Below are 25,300 nucleotides of genomic sequence, written 5' to 3' on the forward strand. Positions count from 1 at the left end.
CCATAGCATCTATTCATTTGTAAATTAACATACTGTATTTATTCTATTCTGTTCTATTCTATTCTATTCTTACTGTCTTTTTATGTTATTGTTGAGTGTTGTACTTGAGAGCAAAGATTAACCCGTGTCAGATTCCTTATCTGTTTATGCCAGCGTTTCTCAAACTGTGGGGCGCGCCCCACTAGTGGGGCGCAGAGACATGCCAGGTGGGGCGCGAGCTGACGTGAAAAACCGGAGATTTCTTTTTAATCTGTAGCCTGTGCCTTCCTTTATTGATAATTACGAGAATGCACCTCCATCTCACAAAACAAACACAAACAAGGTAATCTTGTAGGCCTATCATTGACCAGATGAAAATGTTAGTCTGTCCTGGAACCATAGTCCGAAAAAAATGATTGATGTCTGAATTTTAATTGCAGCGGAAACAAAAAAAAACCCGTTTATGTTCGAGACGAGCGCAGTAAAATTGAAGGATATCTTGGCTATCTGTCCGACGACACAATTGCTGTTCTGCGATCTCGAAGAACAACTGCTTGACAAACGCAAACACTCATGTTTTGCCTTGCAAATGGACAAGGCCACCGACAGTTACAAAGGTGGTTTAGTTATTGCTTATGTCCGCTTTGTTAACTTGATAGCGGGCGAAGATATTCTATTCTGCGAGTATGCCAAAAGTAGGGCCACTGCAGATTAACTATTCAACATTGATCTCAACAATTAGTCTACCTGGCAGAACAGGACATCAAATGGGAAAACTGTGAGGGACTTTGCTCGGTTGGCGCACAGACGATAGCAGGTAAAAGAAATGCTATCGTCGTGATAAAGAGGGTAGTGCCCGATGCGCAACAGACGGACTGTTTCATTCAGGGAAGCGCTCGCGCCAAGGCTTGACCTGAATAAGATTTTGAACGAGGTTGTGAGAGTGTTGAACTTCATTTATAACACAATGGTAGCATATAGTTGGCCCTTTTGCTGTATTATTGGAAATCAGCTTTTTTTTGAAGCAAGGATTGACACCTTGTCAATGACAAAAAACTGACGTTATTGGTCATTGATTTAGATTTTTATTTTCTCTATTTTTGAACTGATATTTATCTTTAGTAGCCTAACTGTTATTTGTTAGGCCTACTGATGTATATTTAGCAAGTGACGTTATAAATATGAAAATTTTGAGCTTGACCTATACTTTCTATAGAGCGATGATGGACAGGTGGGGCTCGAGAAAGCCCCCTTGATCAAAGTGGGGAATGAAAGAAAAAGTTTGAGAACCACTGGTTTATGCAAACCAATGGCCACTAAAGCTGATTCTGATTCTGATTCTGAAAGGAGGGTTGTGCCTGTAGTGTCCAGTGACATTCGGTAATCGGCCTTGTTTGAAGTGTGCTTTCCCCTGAGTCTGAATAATTACCAGCAACTCCTCGCCCAGCGCCGATCCCGATCCTCCAGAGGGAGACGTGGTTTTGTGAATGATTTAACGCCCTTCGCCTAGCCGTGCGGCGTCGCTGTGAGGAACCCGGTGCCCTCTCTCTGTCGCTTTGAATCAGCCCACTTCCCGCCGCCTTGTTTTCGCTCAGCAGGGCTGCTTGACCACTGGCAATTAGTGGCGCAGTCTGGCCCGGTGTGGCGCGGGGCGGGCAGTGCCCCTGGGCACCGGAGCGCTGCATTCTTCCACTGGATACACTTTTGATCCGCTGACAGGCTGTTCCTGCGCTGCAGATTCAGTCTTTTTGGGAAATCTGCCATGCCAAGGCAGCGCTGCTCCCTTTATCTGTCTGTGTCTCTCTGGATCTATTTCTCTCTCTCTCTCTCTCTATCTTCACTTCCCTCTCTTACTGTGCTTCTCTCTCTCTCTCTCTCTCTCTCTCTTTACTTCCCTCTCTCTTACTGTGCTTCCCTCTCTCTCTCTCTCTCTCTCCCTCTCTCCATATTTGTCTGTGTATCTCTCCTTCTGTCAGTGCTTATCTCTCACTTGGTCTCTCTCTCTCTCTCTCTCTCACCCTCACTCTTAATTTCTATCTATCCATCATCACCTCTTCTCTCCAATTAACAGACAGTGAGTCATGTTCCCTCTCCTGTGGTCCCACACCACTGAAACGCCCCAGTTTTGCTCATTATTTGAGCCCACCAGCTAGCACTGGTCATGGAGTGGGCCCGCTGCAGCTCTTGTCCTCTTGTTGTGACACAGTAACAAACCTCCATGAGAGTGGAGGACATTTTAAGTCCCACCCAAGACCAACATTTGCAAATCACTCATGGTGACTAGCGGGTTAATCAGTGGTGGTCTCTGTCCCAGTATGCTGCTGGTTTAATGATCAACACAGAAATTGATGGGTCGCATATGCTTGCTGCATGGATGCAAACCCCAGTGTTCTCATTCCAATGACATGAGAGCAGAATATTCCGACTCCATATGCTTGCTGTAGATGCATTGTCTGATGGTCACCAGAAACCGCTGAAAACTGTGAGTTTCCTGTGGAGCTCTGCGTGCCTCTCCGTGATGGGCGAGAGGAATGCCGGAGCTGTCCATCTGTCAGGGTTCACCGAGTGGGTACCATCTGCTGACCAGGGCTGCGAGACGGCTCCATCACGCCGTGTTCGTGATAAAGTTCCCGGTGTTTGGATTTGTTTGGACGCCATGGCCACAATCTCGCAGACGCTGCGCTTCACGCTCCGATGTGCAGCTGCATATTCTGTTGCGAGCCTGTGTTTGTGAAATGGCTCTAGTATGGCGTATTGTGTGTCTGGTGCAGTGTTTGGTTTCTTCATTTCTGAATGTGACGTGATCTTAGCCTCAATGCTAGCACAAACAAGATTCATTGCGAGGGGGAATTTGCTCTTGCGGCAGCAGGGAATGTGGACTAAGGGAAAAGTGCAGGCCCTCCTGGCCAGGATGTTGGGGGATTTCCAGAGTGAGGTGGCGTGGCGGAGGCCTGGCCTCTGCCTGTTTCCTGAGCTTTCTCAGCCTGTCCTCGCGGGTGAGGTACAGCTTGAGCGCTTCACCAGGAGTGGGATCCGCGTGGGCCCTGGTGCGCCGGTGAAAAAAAAAAGCCGATGCTTTCCGGCACGCTGCCGAATTTTAGTCTGAAGCCTTTGAACAGGTCCCTGAGGCCAGTTTGCCTTTTTGGTTGAAATCCCTGAAGGTCTCGCTTCTGGGCAAATACAGTTTTTTTCAGACGAGCGAGAGCACTCTTTAAATGTTGTTTATGTTCCACCAGCCGCAGAGAAACGCTAAAGAACCTTTAATCAGCCAGACAGAATCCAGAAAAACCTGTTAGCATGATTAGGTGATGAGGAAATGCACCATAGCTGCATGCCAATATCCACACTGTTTATCTGTTTACTGGCTGAAGAAACACTGAACCTGTACACTGAACTCCCGACGTGAGCTCAGTATAGATGACTGTGTTTGTTTGGAATCAAGCTGTCTGACTGCATGTGTGAATTTAAAAGGACCCCTTTTTTCTTCTTCTTCTTCTTCTTTTTTAAAAAGGCTTGTTTTAGTGAGCAAAAATTCTCACTTAAAAGACTTAGCAGAAAATCAAAGATTTTCCTTGAAGGCTTCATAATTTATATAGCTAGAAATTTACTTCATTTTTAGAACTCAGTGGGCATGAAAACCTCTGTGTTAGGACCTGTGTTCATATCCGCCTACACCCAGTGAACGCCGGTCTGAAAAAGCAGAATTATTTTATTCCTCAAACCAAATGAATTCAAGGCCATGGATATTACAATTATGATTTTATAGGGAGCCTGAATGAACACATCTTTGAGAATACATCATCTGCAGGTGTTTTGCACTCTTCTTTGTGTCCTACCTCATTACTATTACAAAAATAATCCATCACTATATTTATGCCAAGATGCAATGAAATTAGCAGTTATATGTTATAATAACTCTCGTCTGGATATGACCCTCATACACACACACACATTCAGCTAAATAGCCTAAAACAAGTGACTTGTCATTTTATTTGTGCTTTGTAATCGGGCTGTGAACCTTGACCACACAAGTCTCTCCATCATTCCCATTTCAGTTCCAGTGAAATTGAATGACACAGCTGTCATGTCTCGACATCCTCTTGGCCTTTATGGGTCCCCAACCACCTGCATGTTAGCCGTTTTGATGACTTCATATTGCTTTCGGTGGATGCTGTTACATCTGCCTGCAGAGCCAGGCACCACCATCGTATGTGGGTCATTCTTATCAAGGTTGCTCATAGCTGGAGCTTGGGCTTGGTAAGCAAAAATAGATCCCAAAAAAGAGGGAATGGTTTTCCGAAAGAGGTCGTTTAAAAGTTTAAGCTGAACCACCATATTTATAGTCCGATTCACCTGCCAGCTATGTGTCACGCTCCACTGACACTGTTGAGTCAGTTGAGCATGAAGGAATGCACGTTGGTGCACTGCCCTACATTATATAGGCTAGGGAACGTATGTGAATGCATATAAATGACTTCTCAGATCAAAGGGTGTTGTCGATACAGCTTTTCCAAATAAGGGTGCTGTGCAGGGGTGGTCCAAGTTGTTTTTACCTGTCAATATGGCCACAGAGCCCAATTCGAGATACTCGCCTTTCAAGTGCAGTGTTTATTCTTGTGAAAAGCTTTGTACTTCAATATTGCTGAAGTTGTTTGATGTGGTACCAAGCCTGTTTTTATTTCGCAAACAAACTCGCATCAGTTCCAAACCCAGAAGTAAATTTAAAAACATGAGAAATGAGCTGTGTTATGGTGACTCAGTGGTGAAGTTCAGCCATGAATCCTGCTCTGTCTAGAACTTATTACTGAGGATGACTATTTTTGAATATGCGCTTAAAGAAACCACAATTTCATGCTTTAGGGATTATCTAACGTCTTGATTTGCTGGATCTCCCTGGCATAGAAAGACAATATGCATAGGCGGAGGCGAGGGTAGAAATAGCAGGCTCTCCTCTAACCTCATCCATTCATTAGTCGGCTTCAGTCGGCTTGGATTTGAATTTTCAACACACAGTATTTATTTACAGTAAGATATGCTAATTTGTCATGTTTTCAATGTACCACGTTGGCTCGATGATTTTTGATTACGTACAGGATTCACTGCTACGCACACAGTAAGGTATAAATTAGCGGCTTGTCAAGGTTTGCAAACATTTCATCAGCTCGTTCTTAATTTTTTGGTTGCACAACATCCTGCCAGCCAGCCGAATGCTGAAGAAAGCACTTTATGTATGTTTACTGATGGCTGTAATTAAGCATGACCTGGTTTTTATGGGGGGAGAAGATTCCTGTAAAGAACCCAGGTGTAGATAAATCTTACAAAAAGGCTTAGGATAATCACAGTCGAATCCCACTAGCTTTAATCAAAGCATTATCTGCATGCTTTTTCACAAACCTGTGTGTAAGTATGAGTGAAACGCTTAGTCATGTGTGAGATTATTATATTCTCTCTCTCTCTGTCTCTCTCTCTTCCTCTTCTCTTTCTCCTTGCTCAGAACTATGTGTAGAAGATGGTTTTCATGACATTCCTGGGGGCTATGGCTTGAAATGGCTTATCAGCACGGTGACTGACCAATGGCTTTTAATAGCAATTAGCTCGGCTATAAAATGGAGAAGCCTTCAGGACAATATAGCTGAAGGCAGGCAGAGCACACAGTTTGCTATTCGGGGGGAGGGGATGCTTTTAGCCAAGCAACAATTAAATCATTTTCAGGTGGAAGTGTGTGTGTGTGTGTGTGTGTGTGTGTGTGTGTGTGTGTGTGTGTGTGTGTGTGTGTGTGTGTGTGTGTGTGTGTGTGTGTGTGTGTGTGTGTGTGTGTGTGTGTGTGTGTGTGTGTGTGTGTGTGTGTGTGTGAGAGAGAATATGCTTCTGTGTTTGTCAAACAAGGCAGACACACACCTTGGCGTGCTAACCTTGTGACTGAGAGTGCGTGGCCTGTTTGATCCTGGCCGTCGGGTCTGTTCCTCAGAATACAGAACGCTGAGCACTATCTGGCTTCCTGGTCGGTAGGGTAGCTAATCATTCATGCCCTGGTTCCACTTCCTCTTGAGATAGAGAGCCTCGCTGTGCCGTGCATACGAACTCCGTCAGACAGCTGCCTTTGTTCCTCTCCTATTGTCTGAGACATGGACGGAGACCAAAGGGAAATCTTATATCCCATTGTCTCCACCGCCGCGTGTATTATTGCACCGTAATGCTACACGCGCTCGGCCCGGGCGAGTAGGATGCACGCCGTGTGAATTAACTAACGCGCCGTAAATCCACGCTAACGCGCGCCCTTGGTCACAGGCGCGGTCGTTTCTCTGAGAAATGAGACTCGTCCGCGCTGGTCCCCCCCCCCCCCCCCCCCCCCAGGAGCTGCCCCCTCTATTGGGCCGAACGCTTCCCCCCCGGAGCAGTGTGAGCAGGGCAGGCGCGGCCTCCATCTCTCTCCCCCTCCGCCGCCATAAATCATCGCTCGGGATGGCAGACTGCGGCATCTGCCTCAGAGAGAGAGAGAGGGAGGGAGAGGGAGAGGGAGAGAGAGAGAGAGAGAGAGAGAAAGAGAAAGAGAGAGAGAGGGAGGGAGAGAGAGAGAGAGAGGGAGGAATGGAGGGAGAGAAAGAGAGAGAGAGAGAGAGGGAGGAAGGGAGAGAGATAGAGAGAGAATAAGAAAGAGCTGGCCTGCCCTTTGCATCTGGGGCATCCTCTGAGGAAGAGCACAGCCTCTAACTGAATTAGGGGAGCCAGTGGAGGGAGCGCGGGTGAAGGAGAGGAAGAAGGAGAGAGCACAGCGGCCGCAGATAGAGAGCGCCTTTATTTACCGAGCTGGCAGCCCGCGAATGAGTGCACTGAGCTGTGGAGAGCAGCAGTAGCAGTAGCAAGAGGAGGAGGAGGGGGAGGAGGAAGAGGGGGAGGGCTCACGGGGTGAGCAGGAGGAGGAGGGGTGGGGGAGGGGACCGGGTCCGTTAGCCAGCTAAAAGAGAGCTACCAAAGCCCCGCCCCGCTCATGAATTATTCAGCGGGCCGGCCGGCTCCGTGGGGATCAGCTGGAGGAAGCCGCCAGTCGTGTGATTGCGCGGAGGCTTGTGCCGGCTGACAAGGGGGGCTGGCGGACTGCACTTCGAGCGAGCGCGCCGAGCCAAACTCCAGACGAGAGCGGATCAGATCAGACGACAAGGAGCGGCGGCAGCAGCAGCGTCCACTGGCTCGCCAGCGTCCGGCGAATGTAGGCCAGTCGGCTGCTCCTCCTCTCTCTCTCTCTCTCTGCTGCCCCAGCGTCTGCTGCTGGAGCTGTATGCCTCACTGGCAGCGTCACCATCGCAGCCTCAGCCGCTCTGCAGCCTCACTTCCGTGTTTACAACCGCTCCTCTCTCTCTCTCGCTCTCCCTCCCTCCCTCTCTCTCTCTCTCTCTCTCTCTCTCGCTCTCACTCTCACTCTCTGTTCTCTGTCGTTTAGCACAGCGAGGATTTGACAGCAGGACATGTAGCCTGTCCCTGGGTGGGGGCTTTTGTTTGTATGTGTGTGTGTGGGAGGGAGGCTGCCTCCTCCTCCTCTTGCAGTCACTCATGCATTCATGTTGGAAAATGAAGCTTCAGGTAAGAGCCCCTATCTATGGTTATCCTGCTTTTTGCTGTCATTGTTGTTGACGTTGTTGATGTTTGTGGTGGTGAGCTTGGCAATGTCTCCGTAGCCGACGGATAATAGGGCGGCAGAGCTGTACGTACGTCAGGTGTTAGGCGTAGCAGTGTGTGCCCTCGGGGGTGTAGAGAGCCTGTGTTTGTGTGCTGCTGTGCTGATTATCTACCGTGGTACACCAAGGGCTACATCCTCTAGTGAGAACCATGGTTGTTATGGTGAGGCCTGTTTCTCTCTCTCGCTCCCTCTCTCTCTCTCTTTCTTTCTTTCTTTCTCTCTCTCTCTCTCTCTCTTTCTCTCTCCTCCTCCTCCTCTTCACTGGCCAGATTGAAAATTGTTGCTTTGTTCCCCACCCCCAACCTCATTGCTTTCAACTCTAATGGAGCTGTCGGAGAGCTCGAGCAGACAAGGGGATGCTTAGGTTTCAAGAGGCAGGGTGGAGTATTTGTGCGCGTCTGTCTGTGTGTACACACACGGCTCGTCTGTGTGTTGTTCATCTGTGCGGATCTGTGCGTTATCTTCTGTTTGTTTTTCCGGTCTCCATGGCGAATGACCTCTTCCTATGCATTTCTATTCTCTGCTCCCGGGCCGGTGGTAGCGCTGGCCACGGGCACAAAGTGAAACGCTGACCCATTTTCTTCTTTTCTCTCTGGCCCGCGCTCTCTCCGTCCCCCTCCATTGTACTTAACACTGTGAACTGCTGGACCGCTTTTGTGAGGTGACGCGTGAATCATTTGAAAGGGTGTGCGGCCGCTGTCCAAAGCGTGCGGGCAGGGCATTCACCGTGCTTTATGCCTGTGGCACGGGCCCAGGCAAGTGGGGCTCAAGTGGGGGGGGAGGGGGGGGTTAGGGGTGGCGTTGGCTGCCGGTGATTTAATGGCGTCGCTTCTCCAGACACACACAACCCTGTGTGCTTTTTCAAACTTCATCAGGCTGTGCTGTGTCTCCGAGCACGGCATCCTCCTCACCTTGACACAGATTTGGGGGGATTGTTTGTGTGTTTTGGGGGGGTGGGGGGTGAGGTGGGGAGACTTGGGAAGTGTCTGGTCCGGCGGTGTCCTCTAAGACGGCGAGCACCCATCTGTCGCGACGGTGACCGCGCTCTTTTTTGTGGGGGAAGTCTGCTAAGCACACGCCGCCTCAGGGCTCTCCTGTCTCCGGGCAACGCTGAATGTCACGGAAATGTCACCGCCGCCTCGCACGGCAACGGCCACAAACTCACGGCCAACTTCCGCGGCGCGCTTGTGCTAATGCTACATGTTTCCATACATGCAGCCATACACACACACACACACACACACACACACACACACACACACACACAGTTGAACGCATTCTGTAATAGGAGCGCACATACTCTCAGTGGCAGATTGATCTGATATTTTTCCACACGATCCCGGGCTTAGTGAATCGCATCATTGATGGCTGCCCAGAATCGGGAAGCTTTGTGTGAAATCCCTCGGTGGGAGGAGGGGACTGGGGGGGAGGGGGGGGAGGGAGAGGGGAGGAGTGTGATGTGGTGAGATTAGCGGTCACATGGCGCGCCAGAGCTTAAAATCTACCGGAGGGAGAAGGCAAGCGGGGACAGGGAGTGTCTTTGGCTCGGCCCAGACACCCGTCCACCGTCCCCCTTCGTCCGTCTGTCGGCCTCCTCTCAGCCGGTGGCCGGTGGCCGGTGCGGTGCGGTGGGGAGGGGGGGCGTGCGCGGGCGGGCGGGCGGGAGGGACCCCCCTCAGTGGAGGATTTGGCTGGTGGGGGCCCCAGCATCGGGGCTTACATTTCTGCACACAGCTGATTATCCCCACATTACACCCGTGTTGTGCGTTCTGCTTACCCCACAGAAAGTCCAGCGCTGGCTGCGCCTCGCTCAATTAAAGAGGCTTAAGGCCAGCGTGTTTAGCTGGATAATTATATCATCCAAACATGGGCCATGTAATGGAGGGAAAAACACGAAGAACCAGTTAGCGAGCATGTTCCAAAAGATTTTCCCACAAGTTACCACAAAAGGCCTCTTTTAAGGATTACTCTCAATAAAATTACAACACGTCTTTGTCAGTAGTACAAAGTAAAAACAAGTACAGTAGTAAGCTTAGCCCCACAGTAATGGCTGAGTCATGTTTTAAACCTATTCATACTACTCAGTGCCTAGGCAGTGTTTGGGTGTATTGTATATGCAAGAAGTTAAATTCAAATGTTAATAAACTATCCACATTAGCGATAGGACAGTAAAAACGGCAGTTCTAAATGACTTGACCTCTAATTTGAATCATTACATTAGAGACCAGTGGGAGGGGTTGTGTCTCTAGGGAACCAAAACCTCTGAGTCAACATGCTAATTAGAATTCAGTGGGCAGAAGTAATTCACTGTGGATTCAACATAGATGAGGCAAAATGTTTTAAAAGTGCAAGCCAACGAACGGGTGGCATGGGTATTAGAGCAAGTCATTCTGAAAGACCAGCTCTTCATTGTTTTTTTTTAGAATGGATCGAATTTATGAAGTAGGGTATCCACTGCATATAGAATTATATGATTATAAAATTGGGTCTACAGAGTTCCCGTATGTGAGAAAGGTCTATGAAAAAGGACAAGGTGCAAAGACTGCCCTGGAAGAAACCATCCAAATGCCTGATCTTTTGAGCTCCCCTCCCTCCCTCCCTCCCTCTCTCCCTCCCTCTCTCCCTCCCTCCCTCCCTCTCTGTGTGTTTCTCACTGTATCCGGTCACATGAAATTCCCCACAGCCCGGCTCCTAGCACTCATATTACCTCAGATGCTGATCCCCCTGCAAGCTGATTAGTGCAGTTTCACACCATGACGCGCACGCTCGGCACACACACACACACACACACACACACACACACACACACACTATCCCAGAAACCCCCCCCCCGTCCGCGGCGTGTAATATGCAACCACATTTCCTCGCTGCGTCGCGCCCGCCGCCGCCGAGGCCCCGCGCTGCACAAGAGGTTGCAGGCCAGCGCGCCGGGTCCACTTCCTGCTCGGACATGTTGATGCAATTATGTCCCGAGAATCGTGGGAGATAACGGAAAGTCACATTCTCTCTTCCCTGGCGATGAAAAGACGGCTATTTCCTGCTCCTCCTTCGAGCCGAGAGAGGACAGTTCTGGTTTCAGTCGGCGAGTGGGGGGGGCAGGGTTTGCTGAGCTAACGGGTATCATCCTGTTTACAGAGAGCCATCTGACCTGGGCTCAGTGGTTCCACAGGAGGGGGGGGGGGGGGTCATCCCTGTCTGGACGCACTCTCTCCAATGCTGATTCACAGGCAACAGAGACACTGTAGTCTGTGGATCTCTTTCATGTTAAGCCCCGTTTTAAATATGGCTGCTCTTTTTCAGCCTTTGCCCTGTCATCGTTCTACTACTGTATATATTCACAGTGACAGGCATAAGCCTGACTTCCTGTGCGATGTGATTGCACCCCATCTCCTGTCAACAGCTCCTGTGCTAAATCCTGTTTCTTTGTCAACAGCTCCTGTGCTAAATCCTGTTTCTTTGTTTTTTCAGCACACTGTCGCCAGATCAAATGCTCGCAAACAAAGTATGAGGACTTTGTCATTACAGTGTGTCGGATGTGAACGTGTGGTAGATTAGACAGAAACAGGGGGGCATCTTCTTTGTTTACCTGGCCTCTGATAGTCTCTTGTTCTAGTCAGATGGCGTATAATGGCTGCAGGCATGGTTAAATATAGTGCAGTGCATCAGGCAGGCAGGCAGGCAGGCTGCGTGACTCTGTTTTGGGCCTCTGAGACCATGCCTCCAAAACATACCGCCCGAGAAAAAGAGAAAAAAAAGCGAGTGCTCATTTTCTGTGGAGACGTTCCCCCTTTTCATGTTTTCATGCTGAATATCGCTTGAAATGAGTTTGATACTTTCGCCCAGACTTCCCCCGCTCTTACTCCGCTTTGAGAGTTTCACCGAGCAGAGATAGCTGGGGATGGACTCTGTCACACTTGAAAGCATGTCATGACTATCAGCTCACCAGCTATGCGAGAGCATCTCTCCAGACATGGTTGTTGGTGTGTTTTAATAGCTAGCTCATCTTCCTCCATGGCATGCACTTGCCATATAAAAGTAAGGGCACTATAAAAAAAAAAAAAAAGACTGTTGCCTGGGAGGTTGCTTTCATGTAATGAATAGGCTTAACATAAGCAAGTAGTGTTTGTGTTTGATAGCATTCATACATCTGAGTGAGTTCCAAGTGTGGTGTGTGGAGTGAGTGTGTGGGGCGGTCACGGTGTGGGGAGAGGTTAGCATGGCAGTAGCGTTAGCGTATCATCGCTGCGTCCCGGCCTAATCCCCAGATTGATAAGCAGAGTGAGTGCCTGGCGGCCTGCTCCTCCAGTCAGTGGGGCTGGTGGGGGCCGGTTGGTTGCCCACGCTCACGGTATCTCCGCGTGTCCTCGGCTGTCCTCTGAAACGGAGCGTCGGGCGGCTTTATCAGGGCACCTCAGAGAGAGTCTCCCTGGCTGATCAGTGGGCGAGGCTGTGAACGCCGACGTGTCATGCGTGTGTGTGTGTGTGTGTGTGCGTGTGTGTATTTGTGTGTGTGCGTGTGTGTATTTGTGTGTGTGTGTGTGTGTGTGTGTGTGTGTGTGTGTGTGTGTGTGTGTGTGTGAGTGTGTGTGTTTGTGCATGGCTGTGTTTGTGCATGCCTGTGTGTGTGAGAGAGATGGGGGTATGGAGGCACCGTGATCTGTGACTCACCGTTTTTTTACTGCCAGTCCTTTTGAGCACGCCCTCTAAAAGAGGCAATGTTTGTCTGCAGACTAAATTCCTCTTTCCGTCTCCTCTCAACCCGTCCTCATTACCATTCAGGCTCTGATATCTCTCTCAACACTAGCAAACATCATTTCACAAAGTGGTAAAATACATACCCCAACACAGTATGCCACAGTCACCTCAGATAACACACACACACACACACACACACACACACACACACTCACACACACACACACATTCATACCATTTAACCATTGCTGATACCACTGTATGTCTTATTGCAAAACTCATTTTTATCAGCAGACCTTACTGGTGTTTTCTATGAATGAGCAGACGTCATATGCTAATGCAAATACTGTATTTAGCACAAAAAGTTGGTTTTGGTCTCTTGGACGTGTGGCTCTTGAGATTTCAGAGTTTAAGCATTGGGTTGTTGGTGGCATGATAGCGTCTGGAATCTGTCTTCAGTTGGCCACTGAACTCCATTGAACTCCATGGAATGTATTCTAGAAGACCAATATGCTTTAACACGTCCAAATATTTCCCCAAAAATTCAGCTCAGTGTACAGTACAGCTTGTGCAATTCATCTCGTCTTGCTGTGGATGTGACCCTCATGTTTCTTTAGCAACACACTGAATAGAACAGGAATAGAATGCATGCCAAGTGTGTGATTTGAAATGAATTATCACTTCAGTGCACATGAAGGGGCTGCGCTCGTATTTGATGGGATATCACCCAGACATCCGCCCGCCTGCCCAAAAGGGTGGCTGGGTGATGAGGTTGAATAATTTCTCGCATTTACGTTCCCTCCCCATTGTGCTTCACAAACCTACACTTTTGTCTGATTGTGTTCCACAGCAGGGACTGGGCATATACTGTAGAAACTCAATACTGCTGTCCTCTCTGCAAATCTTCCATTGCAAGACTTGACTACCATCTTCTGAATGGTTTTATTCAGAGGTTCTTCACAACAAAGAGAGAGAAAAAAAACCCAGATATTCAATTTCCTCCATGTTGATGTTAAAGGAGTGCTTTCTCTCGGTCGGAAAAGAGACTTTTCTCTGATTGGCCTTGAGCTCTAATGGCAGTCCATCCTTCACACACCCACACACTCGAGCAGAGATAGTGTCAGATCGGAGCCTAGAGAGAGACTGAGATCTCAATGGGGAAGCCAATCCTTTTTGGCAAGGGCTGGTTTAGATGTCGGAGTGCGGCCGGGACCTTTGCAGATGGCAATCGGCGCCGGATCCCTGCGCAGTCGGAGCTGCCGATGGCTTGAACTCTCTTCCAGGGAAGGGTCAGTCCTCGGCATGAGGCACCAGAGAGCTCTGCTGCTCATACTTCCCAACCACCGACAGAAGAGCACTAACTCTATTGAAAAGCAGCATGCTTCACATTCTGCCCACCAAAATGTCACACCAGTTGTGTGCGTGTGTGTGTGTGTGTGTGTGTGTGCGCGTGTGTGTGTGTGCTTGTGGCTGTATGTGATTATGCCACTCAGATGGCTGCCTAGGTCGGCTCCTCTCGGCACACTTCCAGAGCCATCTGACATGCTGTTCAGGCTCACCTTGAGGCCCCCATGTAACTGAATTGGCATGGTGCATCGACAGAACAGACTGGGGACGGAGCCTGTGTCGCAGACATTATCCTCCCGAGATTGCACATTTTTAACCATACCACCAAAATCCATCTTCTTTCCCATGGAGATAATTAGGCTTCTAACCCAGGCGCTACAACACTGACTTAACTGAAAGATCTGCAACTCTCGCCATGACAGCATAATGGTATTAAATTAGCTCCAGATACTGTCATATCGCCCCAGCCTAACAGTTCAATTTCACCAGACTTCACAGAATTATGTAACATGATAAATCAGTATGATCCACGGCGAAGCATCGCATTAAACCGAAATTCCCAAAAGCATGATTTTTGAGGGAAGAGAATGAAACAGTGGTCACTGAATGGTTTTGAACTGAAGGCCCAGAACATGGTTCCGTCCGGCGGCTCATGCAGCTCTCTTTGACCGGACTCATCAAAGTCAGAGTCGTCCGTTCTGTGCTGAGCTTCTCTTGTTCAAGCAGAGGTGGGAGATTTGTCACAATAAACCCCAACAGCAGTGTTCGCCGCCTGCAGATTTTGCATGTCAGCATGCATCACTCAGGAGAATTGCCTCTCCTTTTCAACTGCCTGTCAGCCTGCTGACAAGGCAGCCAACAGAATCCCAGTGAAACAACGTGTTGGTGGCTTTTTTTCCACTCAGCCGTAGCTCGTAAGCTAGTGTTGATGTGTCCCTTCTAATCTGTGCAGTATTGAAAAATGGCCGCCCTTTGCACACTCGTAGAGAGAGAGAGAGAGAAAGAGAGAGAGAGAGAGAGAGAGAGAGAGAGAGAGAGAGAGAGAGACCGTGTTCTGTAGTGTGGTCTCTGTGCGTCTGCTGCTTGGCTCTCTGTGTCCCTGTGCTTTATTCGAGTCCAATCATCCCGTCCTGTTATTCTCAAGGACTGCCCATGTATTTGCAGCCTCATTATATTTGAAAGCACTCATGGCAACCTTGGATACTGGCTCATTATTCCATCTCAGATGGACGGTAAATTGAGGGCACATATCGGCGATGTCCCCCTGTTAGCACAGCCTCATTCACACAGCATAAATCACTTGAATGGGTTTGTTTGCCCATGTTTTTCCCCTGTTGCACTGTGTACGGGTTTGCTGCATAGATAGTCCACCATTAATTCTGTGCACCACTTTCTGTGGATTCCCGTAAGCAAAGCAATGTTGACTGTTTTTTTCTGCAGCTAGACATCCCTTAGATATAATGAAAAGAAAATCATAAGTTCTGTATCATTAGAGATGAATTGAAATTGTGGAAGATGAATGCGGTCTCTTTTTTTTAATCAGAAACAATAAGCCTGTGCTCCAGTTCTTCCCTATGCCTAAGATGAAGGTCAATACTCTGATATTCTCAGTGTTAATGCTGCAGAGGAGACTGGAGTTTTGTTTTTTAGCGTCAGCCACTACTGTTTGATTTGCAGAGGCCTCCCTCTGCCCAAACCAAGGTCAATAATTCAAAGCTCACCACGATACAATTTATTGCACTGCAATTATGCTCATGTCGGTTTCTACCTGGGCAAGCTGAAAATCAGATGTATGTGTTTAGAGGTGACTCATGCTCGCTGTTATCTTTGCTCTCTCTTCTCTCTCTCTCTTTCCTCTTCTCATCTCATCTCTCTCTCTGTCTCTCTCTTTTTCTCTCTCTCTCTCTTCCTTCTCTTTCTCTATGTCTGCTCTCTCTTTCTCTCTCTCTCTCTCCTTCCTCTCCCTCTGTCTCTGTCTGTCTTGGCCACTTGAAGCCTCCTGAGGCTGCAGCGTGCTGCTTGTTGGCCGGGGCCGGCGTGTGCCTGTTGTGAAGGGTTTAGAAGCTCTGGAGGTTTCCTCTTATCTCCTGCGGAGACAGGGCACTTCCCCAAGGAAAGAGGGCTGCACACTGGCCGCTCTTGACCTGACTCACACCTGACCGTGGGACACAAGCCTCTCACATGCTCATAAAGCTAGGAAGCGGTTTCCGCTTGTTTTCTTGTGGCGAGAACCGCGCAGTTTAGATCAAGTCTAGATGAAGTATTTTAGTGAAGCCTTTATATTATGGTCATCAGTCATCAGTCATTGTAGGTATGTTGGACATGTTCCAGTCAGTATATGAGTGTTTTTGGAGAGCAAATGTCTAGAATTTTTTTCCCTGGCAAAATTGTTCCCTGTCCTTAAATGGATGCACATTTTTGCTGGGGAATTCTGCTGGATTGTAAATGTTGCATCTGTAGTGTAGTTTGGTGAGGTTTCTTGCAGTTCCCTTAGAAGCTAAGCTTAGAAAATATATATTTGGCCTTGATATCAGTCCCCAGTCTACCTGGTGAGGATTCCTGCCAGGATATCATTATTAAAGTCTTGGCAGCACTGCCAAGGCTTTCAATATGATGGTGGAGTCTTTGGTATGCTTTTACAGATTTGGTTGTTTTTGGAGTCTGTGGCGATGTTGTGCAATATTACCAATATTTTCGTGATCTTGCAGCACGCACGCGGTCACATGATGAAATAATACGCAACAGGCTGCGGATCACGTACTGTAGCGCCAGTGATTGCCATCGTGGTGATGAAAGGCAGACGGGGGGGGGGGGGGGGTGCATGACTTGAGTGACCAGAGCACTGGACGCCAGATCACTCCGAGTGAGCCGCTCGGCCCCCGCCACACTGCAGTGATGCTCTCGTGGCGGTGACACAGCGCAGACGGACACGCAGGACAAACATGAATCACGCGGCAGCTTTTTTGCTTGGCCTGCGCTGGTGGCACGGCATGAAAATGGCTCCTCTCTGTATTGTTTATTCTGTTCAGGTTGGGCTTCGCCAGTGCACGTCTCTCCTACCAGCTCCTCCTCATGCGGGGGGTTAATCAGAATAATGCGGCTTTCGTTTTTTGTTGACTTCAAATTGTTCTCCTTTGATAATAAACTTTAGACAACCATCAGTATTCCGAGCCCATCCAGAAGGTGGGCTTTCATAAGTCATGAGTCATTTCACAGGCGGTATTTTGGTAAGTGGATGTGCTGAATTCACAAAGAAAACAGGATCACAGGCATGAAAAGCATATTTGATTATGCGCTGTGCTGAAAGTTTTTTATTTTGCCTAATGGACAGATGGGCAGAGTCTTTAAGCGCATGCTGCCCAGACTCTCAAGTATTAACTGAAATGTAATTATTGTGCTACTCCAAAAAGACTATATTGGGCGAGAGAGGCGTCAAATGAGTCGTGCTGTGCTTGTAATCTACTTTTCACTACAAGCATTTAATCAACTATCTAATGACCGTTCACTAGCTCAGCCGCTGGAATGCTTGGTACTGAACGCTGAGAATGTGTACGTGTATTTGGCTTGGTACTGTAGCTGCCCGCTACCTTGGCATGCCAATAACGGAGATTGCGTGTGAGTGATGTCCACTGAATTGATGTCCACAAGGCTGGTGGAGAGAATGGGGAGGTCAGGTGATAGGAGGCTTTGCAATGCCAGAGTGTGTGATGTGGACGAGTTTAAATGGAAGCCTATGCCCATGGGCTCCTCCACGACTTTGTTTTTCGAAAACATTATTTGCCAGTTTGACAGTTTGAGTTTCATCACCGTGCTTCCCCAGTCTGTGTGTGTGTGTGTGTGTGTGTGTGTGTGTGTGTGTGTGTGTGTGTGTGTGTGTGTGTGTGTGTGTGTGTGTGTGTGTGTGTGTGTGTGTGTGTGTGTGTGTGTGTGTGTGTGTGTGTGTGTGTGTGTGTGTGTGTGTGTGTGTGTGTGTGTGTGTGTGTGTGTGTGTGTGTGTGCGCGTGTGTGTGTGTGTACATACTGTGCGTGTGTGAGGCACAGATTTTCTCATGTACTATCTGGTGGGTACTACTTCTTATGGTTAAAACTCCCTCTGATGAGTAGAGAGCAAGTGAGAGAGAGAGAGAGAGAGAGAGAGAGAGTGATCCAACATTTAAGCTCCATCCTCCATCAGAGATGTTGCCATGGTAACCCAGAGCAGCCCAAGACACACGTAAAGCAGTGCAGTAATTAGAGAGGAAAAGCTCTCTCTATCTCTCTCTTTCTCTTTCTCTCCCTCTCCTCATCTCTTTTCTCTCTCTCTCTCTCTCTCAGACAGGGCTTCACCAAAGACACCCACTCAGAAGGAGTGTGGACAGGCTCTGGCTAAGAGAGATATGACAGTAACACAATGAAACAGCAGAGGACAAGATGACTCGAGAGTCCTCTCCATTTAAAAGGCATTCAGCTCACAATTAGAACAGTTACTATCCCCGTGCAAATTTAGAGCTCTTACCTTCGTGATAGGTGTCTTGCCATCTCTGTACATGTGTGTCAAGTCGGTTCTCAGGCTAATTTGGAATGTCACATCCCAAAAGACCCGCAGTAGCCTTTAAAGTTAACCATCGCCTAACCGACCCTTTACGTTGAAAGTCACTCAAAGAGTAAAACAAAAAAATATTTTAGTTTTGTTCTGTACACTAACTCAAAATTGGAATTTTTTCCCATATATCCCCTTATTTCCTCACATTCATAATGTGTTCTTCCCTTTGTAAAACTGATTATATATGTGCCGTGAGCAGAGCAAACAGTGTATGTTTTGATCTCTTGACTCTCTGAACTATTCATAATCCAGACAAATTAGAGTCCTTTCTCAGGGCTCCAGAAATACGCAGTCTGGTCGGGGCCTGATGGGTTATATAAGAATGATTGATGGCTCATTTCAAATCTTATTCTGGGATTTCAGACATTAGAGATGTGAAATGAACAGAGAAATGTCTCTATGATGTTTCAATAACCCCCACACACTCGCAAGGCTTGAAGAAATGCACTGCGGATGCCTTTCTGTGGATTGCTTTTCAAACATGTGGAGCATTTTTGTTTTATGTTTTTTTATGGATTGGATCAGGGTTTTTTTTCCCTCTTGACTTTGGGTTCATCTGTAGTTTAAGCAGCTGAAAGTCATTTGGTTTGCAGCCACAGAAATTCGGCCCTGGGTTTACCCTTTGGAGAAGTGGCAGAAGTTCGAATGAATGTTAACTTGGTCCGACACTGTTTATGCTAATACAAATACACTGGTATTTAGGTACAGCTGGGCTACTGGAGGTTATCCAAAATGGCACACTTTCATTATTATTACTGACTAACTGCCTGACAAGCCAGTCGCAGTATGTAAATGTTTGTCACCTACTGTTTAACTGGATGGGAGGGTGCTGAAATACTTAGATGTTTGATGGGATAAAATGGTTTGTGTGTTGTTGTTTGTTGACTTGGTTAATAGCCAATCTAAATCCTGTCCTTCAATGTGTTTCTCTTCCAGAATGAGAAGCCTCTCGGCCATTCTGCAAGCAGGTCCAGCAACATCTCAAAGGTATGTTAATGTCTACCTCCCACCACTTACTGGACATCAGAGAGCCCCAGCAGAGAGAGAGAGAGAGAGAGAGAGAGAGAAAAAGAGAGAGAGAAAGAGAGAGGGAGAAAGAGATGGTGGGAGAGAGAGTTGGTAAACATATTTGCCCCCAGAGGTTAGAAAGCACCAATTCCCCATTCCCCTGTTTTTCTCCTCCACCTGCACGTCTACTTTCAGCTTTCCCTGAAAAGACCAGTAAATAAATTCAATCTTTTTGAACAAAGCACTTACGGCAATTGAAACCTCCACACCAGAAGCAGTTTATTATGTCTAGTAGGGGGAAAACATTTGCACAGTCCCATATGAGACTGTATTTAAACCTTTGATTCGGGCCGTGAGGATCTCAGTTGGTTGCTGCTTTGTTTGTAGTGCCCTATCTACAAAGTCCACCAGATGCCTCTCAATTCCCAGACCCTCAGTGTGTTGGAGAGACACTTAATCCCTTCCTCTGAGTTCTATAATTCCCTTTCTCGCTTGTGCGGAGGAAGAACACAGGGAGGAAGATAGGACTGATACCTCTCCCGTTTGTCCTGAGCTCGTATTAAAACCAGGTGCTTTTTCTCTGTGATGTCTATCTCCCTTCCCCAGAGTTGCGCCACTTTTAAGCTACTGAAAATAACCACAGAGGAATTTAGCTCCCGCTCCAAGAATGCCATCTCACACTGTCCCGTGTATCCTGTATAAATAATCTCCCTTTCTTGTTGTTTTCGGCTGGTGTTGATCTGGTGGTCTTGTCCTTTTACAGTGAAAAGGGCAAGAATGGGGCAACCATGATGATGGCACTCTGTGTGTATATATATGTGTGTGTGTGTGTGTGTGTGTGTGTGTGTGTGTGTGTGTACAGTATGTGTGTACAGTATGTGTGTACAGTACAGTATGTAGCACCAGGGTTCAGGCAGGGATCAAGCAGGGCAGTCACTTTCACTCTGGCATGTATCTCTAGCTCTTAGTGCAGCTTTACTGCACTTGTGTGCAAGAATGAGCCTCTTAACAGATAAACCCATTACACGCGCTAATAGATGTCAGGGTCACCTCATCTGTGGGGCGCTCCACTCGGCCGAGTGGGGAAAGCAGCGACTGTGCAGCCACACAGTCGACAGGATTTATTTTTTTTGTTGGCGACAGTGTGGTGTCGAATGCGTAACGCACTAATGAAGCTTCTATAAATCGATTAATGTGGAGGGTAAGCGTTCGGTTGGGTTTTAATTCACTGTCGCCGACAGCTGTGTGTCCTACCCACCATCACACCCTCCGGAATGGAGATATCCGGTTAGGTCCTTGAAATGGCAGACACACATGTTGTGCATGTGTGAGAGTTCAAGCATTAAATCGACCTATGCATGCCATTACAGTGTGATAAGTACGCTATTGCACTGTTATTAGTTCCGATGAAATAAATAAATGGGACTAGTATTTCTGTGAGTGGTTTTTCTACTCAGTTTGTTTTCGACTTTAGATTTGTGTTTGTGTTTTCTGGTTCTCAGTTTGAACATGCAGGCTTAGCCAGTCAGGCTATCATGCTTCAGGGCTCCTGCGCTTTGCTCCAGGCTGTCTCCTGAACTGATTTGGGGTATTAAATTATTACATGTACCTCCAGAGATAAAACAGTGACCTGCAGATGAGCGCGTGTCCTTGGCGTGTGCCACCCCAACAGCTGGTGGGGCCGAACCTGCGGCCCTGCTGCCACTGGCTCTGTGTCCTTGTCTGCCACGCACAATAAATTTGACAACGTCCTGGTGAGTCCTCTGTGTGGAGATTGCAGCAGCAGCAGCAGCAGCAGCAGCAGCCCAAGCAGTAGCAGCAGCAGCAGCAGCAGCAGAAGCGTCATCTGTCAGGCTGGCTCTGAAACCCCCTCCATGAGCCACGTGTCTCTGGACTGGAGCAGATGACCAGGCCTGGGATTTTTTTTTCCGTTTCGTTTTGGCCTGAAATGTGTCGGCTGTCGGGAATTACAAATTGCTGGGCCGAGGCGTCGGCAGAGCACACAGACACTGTTTGCGATGGGTATTTGTAGTCCGCTCCATCATTGACAGGGGACTGTCCTAGGGCTTTATGTGCTTTTAAGATGCTTCAATAAAGCTTATCGGAGTAATGGCAAGCCTCCTGGATCTTCACAGGGTGGCGGGTCTCTGAGATCAGCGCAAAGCTCTGATGTATCATTTATTCCTCAAGGATTATATCATCAACTGCTGCAGGATGAGCTGAAACTGACGCACGTATCGGTCACGCAAACACTCCTTGATTGTGTTAACAGTATAGTAGCTTGGAATGTGACATATGCAGTGCTCTGTTTGTTTTCCACTATAGAGTAACTTGAGTGAAGCCAACCAAGGCCATCACTTAGCATGTCAGTGAGCCAATAAAGCATAGTAGAGCATTGACATAGCATAACAGTTTCTTTAAAGGCACAGTGGTACGTAAGCCTGGCTAGCTCTCAGCTAATGATCTAAATGATTGCATAGTGCTCGCTCCAACAACTGGATTGTATCTTACTATATATTTGCAACCCTACATACCCTCCCCTCATGTAAACAATAAGTTTAGTCAGAAAATGACAGAGGCTAAAGACTGCATTTAGCATGAAAACATCCCTAGTTGAAAGATCCACAGGTTTCTATTAGGGTTTCCATCAACGTCGTTTTGATGTTTATGTTACATTAACTAAGGCGAGACAGACTAAACCCCTCGAGAGGGTTTCATTTAAGCACTGAAGCTTTTGAGCTTGCGGAACGTCTAGCCACCTTCAAAGTCGACTCGAAAGGATATAGCAACAGCCAGTGGAATCGTTAAAAAGCCTTGTGCCTTCATCCCGTAGTCTGCTCCATCACTTGCCAGTGCTCCATGTTTTGACGCCGGGGCTCCTCTCTGGGTCCCACTGTCGCTCTCCTCCATGTCTGTTGATGCTAATGATGGAGGCGAGTTTCTGGAGCGCGTAATTGTGTGCTGGCTGGCGGTGCTGCTGCTGCTGCGGGGGTCAGAGGGGGCTCCTGCTGAGTTTGGAGCCCAAGCCCTGATTAGCTCCTCGGCTCCCACTTAAACTACTGTACAGGAGCCCCTCACCACCACCACACACACACACACACACACACACACACACACACACACACACACACACACACACACACACATAGACATAGACACACACACACACACACACACACACACACACACACACACACACACATAGACACACACACACACACACATAGACACACACACACACACACACACACACACACACACATAGACACACACACACACACACACACACACACACACACACACACACACACACACACACACACACACACAAACACACATAGACACACACACACACACACACACACACACACACACACACACACTGTATGACCACACAGGGGTCCACAGGTTTACAAGTTTGAGACTTGCTATCAGGCCATGGCATGTCTCTTTCCATTTGCCTTTAGTCTCTCTCAATCTCTTTTTGTCTTTTTGGACATCGCATAACAATATCTCGTTGTCATATCACAGAGCATGTATAGGTGGTTGTTGTGATTGCTGAATGTGAATCTACATGAAGGGCACGTCCACGTCAGATTCTGTCAGATTCTCACATACATGGTTTACTTTCAGCAAGTGGAAAACATTCCACCCTTACTGTACAAGAATGTAGTAAAAACCAAAGCATATACAGTAGGGCTAGTTTGTGCTTGTGTGTGCCTAGAGATGACGCTTCTGACATTCATATAGCTTATGGCGCACTGTAGCCTATACATTTACGGAGTAGCCTAACTGTCATGGCATTCCACACAGGTTTCTATTGAAAAGGTCAAAATTTGCATCAAAAAAGTTAGATGGGAAGTCAAATAGCGCCTTTGGCGATGTCATGTCCTGGGGGATGTAACTGTATTGGTCCTTATACATCAGAAACATACCTCTGAAGGGTGAGAAAGAAAGCTGCCAGGCCTATACCATGTTACAGATACCACACATGCTCTAACGCTGCCGCAAGCACCAACCACGCAGAAACGGTTCATGAAATACAGCTTCATAGTCCTCCTCTCTAATAAGAAAGCTTCTTTACTTGCTGTTTGAGCAAATTCCCATTGAGACTCGTATGTGGAGGTGTTTCTCTAGCTGGGGCTGTGAGTGCTGCATGTATATGGAGAAGGGTGCCAGAGGTAAATTTGATGTGGGCGTCAGACCAGTCTTCCTGTCCTCTAACGCTGCGCCTCCCATCCCAGCATCAGGGCTGACTAAATATAGAAGCCTATTTATGTGATCATTCTTCTCATTCCAGGCACAGAGGGGTTTTTTTTCCCTTCAATTTCTTCAGCAGCAGCCTCCAGTTGACACGACTGTCTGATTTTTGAACTGCTTTGAAATAAAAAACAACAACAAAAAAAGATAAATAAAATAAGTCATATTCGTATGCTCTTCTTCATGGATTTTTTTTATATGTGTGTGTGTGTGTGTGTGTGTGTGTGTGTGTGTGTGTGTGTGTCTGTGTGCGCCCATATGTGTATGTTTGCTCTTCTAAAGAACACTGGTGTGCACACTCAATTCTTTATTGATCCCAGCCAAGCCCTGGGCTATAAATTCTTTGTTGGTTACAGATTAAATCAATAGGTAATTAGTGCCAGCCCTAGATGGAGGAATGATGCAGACAGTGTCTGCTACCTATGTGATTGCAATAAAACAATATCAGTGTGGCACCTGGCAAGACCAGTGGTGCTCAAGTAAATGAATAAACCAATGAAAACTATCTTTCTCTCTCTCTCTCTCTCTCTCTCTCTCTTTCTCTCTCTCCTCTCTATCATTATCTAGGCGGGCAGCCCGACATCAGTAAACGCCCCGAGCACGTTCTCCCGAACCTCCGTCACCCCTTCCAGTCAGGACATCTGCAGGTATGTTCAAGCTGTCACTCTGTGCGCTGTGTTGTCCATACTACCAGCAGCCGCCCCCTAGCGAGCGGTGGGACATGCCCGGACATGCCCCGTGTATAGTGTATAGTGCAGGGCGGAAACCTTTGCTTTTAAGGGTCAGGGTTCATGTGTTTCGGACGGGCGTCTGACCCCTCCGTGAGTTGTGGAGGCCGCTCTCACTCCCTCTCGGCTCTCTCTGTCCTTCCCACCTGTTGAGCTCCTCTTGTTTGTTGTCACCACTTGCATGCCTTTTTTGGGTTTCATTTTCTCTTCTCTTCTCTTCTTTCTTCCCAATCTCTTCTCTCCTTCCCTTTTTCTCTCTTGCATCCCCGTTGCCTGCGTTTGTGCCTTCTGTCTCGCGTTCCAGTCCGAATGCGCTGGCGCACGATCAGGGCTGCCCGAAGCCCGTGCACACCGCCGTGGTGCTGCTTAACGCCAACGGCAAAAGCGCGACGTCGTCGCCGCAGGGCGTCACCACCACCACCTTCCTCCCGCCGGACTCGCCGGTCAAGCCCAAGCCCAAGGCGGCGTTCGGCGCCGACTGGCTGTCGCTGCTCAGGGCCCCGGTGAACATCCGGGGCGACGACGGCACGCTCAAGTTCTCGCGCTCGCTCAACGACATGGGCCAGCGGATGGACAACCTGTGCAGCGGCCTTCACTTCATCGACCGCACGTGCTCGGACGGCGAGCTGGGCCTGGAGCCGGACATGCCGCCCGCCGATGACCACGGCAAGACCTCTACCTCCGGCAAACCCGCCCAGCGGGCCCTGGGGTTCCCCTTCACCCGATCGCCCTCCTTCTCCACCAACTACAAGTTTGTGTGCGGCCCGGTGCCCGAGCAGACCCTGTCGGCGCCGCCCGTGCCCCTGCCCGCGCCCGAGCCGCCCAAGGGCTCCAACCTGCTGCGCATCTTCTTCCCCTTCAGCCACTCGTCCACGGCGGGCAGCCTGCACGCCTCGGAGATGGGCAGCCTGGCGTCGCGCCTGCACATCACCAAGTCGGCCAGCGCGCTGCTGGAGGGCAGCGAGTCCTTCCTGGCCGAGGAGGTGGGCGAAGACGAGGTGTTCGAGGAGGACGAGCCGCCCGCCG

The 25,300-nt window shown here is 48.4% G+C and overlaps 1 protein-coding gene across 2 annotated transcripts in view; it reads left to right on the forward strand.

Moving 5' to 3' along the window:
* marchf8 (membrane-associated ring finger (C3HC4) 8) overlaps positions 1-25,300 on the forward strand; it is a 62,465-nt gene that overhangs the window by 22,023 nt on the left and 15,142 nt on the right. Inside the window, exons 3-5 of one of the 2 annotated variants that reach the window (XM_062518971.1) lie at positions 19,215-19,265; positions 24,114-24,193; positions 24,579-25,300. The exon at positions 24,579-25,300 is cut by the window's right edge and continues 145 nt beyond it. In XM_062518971.1, the coding sequence (XP_062374955.1) occupies positions 19,215-19,265; positions 24,114-24,193; positions 24,579-25,300 (853 nt within the window). The remainder of the gene's footprint in view (positions 1-19,214; positions 19,266-24,113; positions 24,194-24,578) is intronic. The other variant, XM_062518972.1, reaches the window with a different exon arrangement.

The sequence above is a fragment of the Sardina pilchardus genome, chromosome 18 (genome assembly GCF_963854185.1).
Source record: "Sardina pilchardus chromosome 18, fSarPil1.1, whole genome shotgun sequence".
Taxonomy (NCBI): Eukaryota; Metazoa; Chordata; class Actinopteri; order Clupeiformes; family Clupeidae; genus Sardina; species Sardina pilchardus.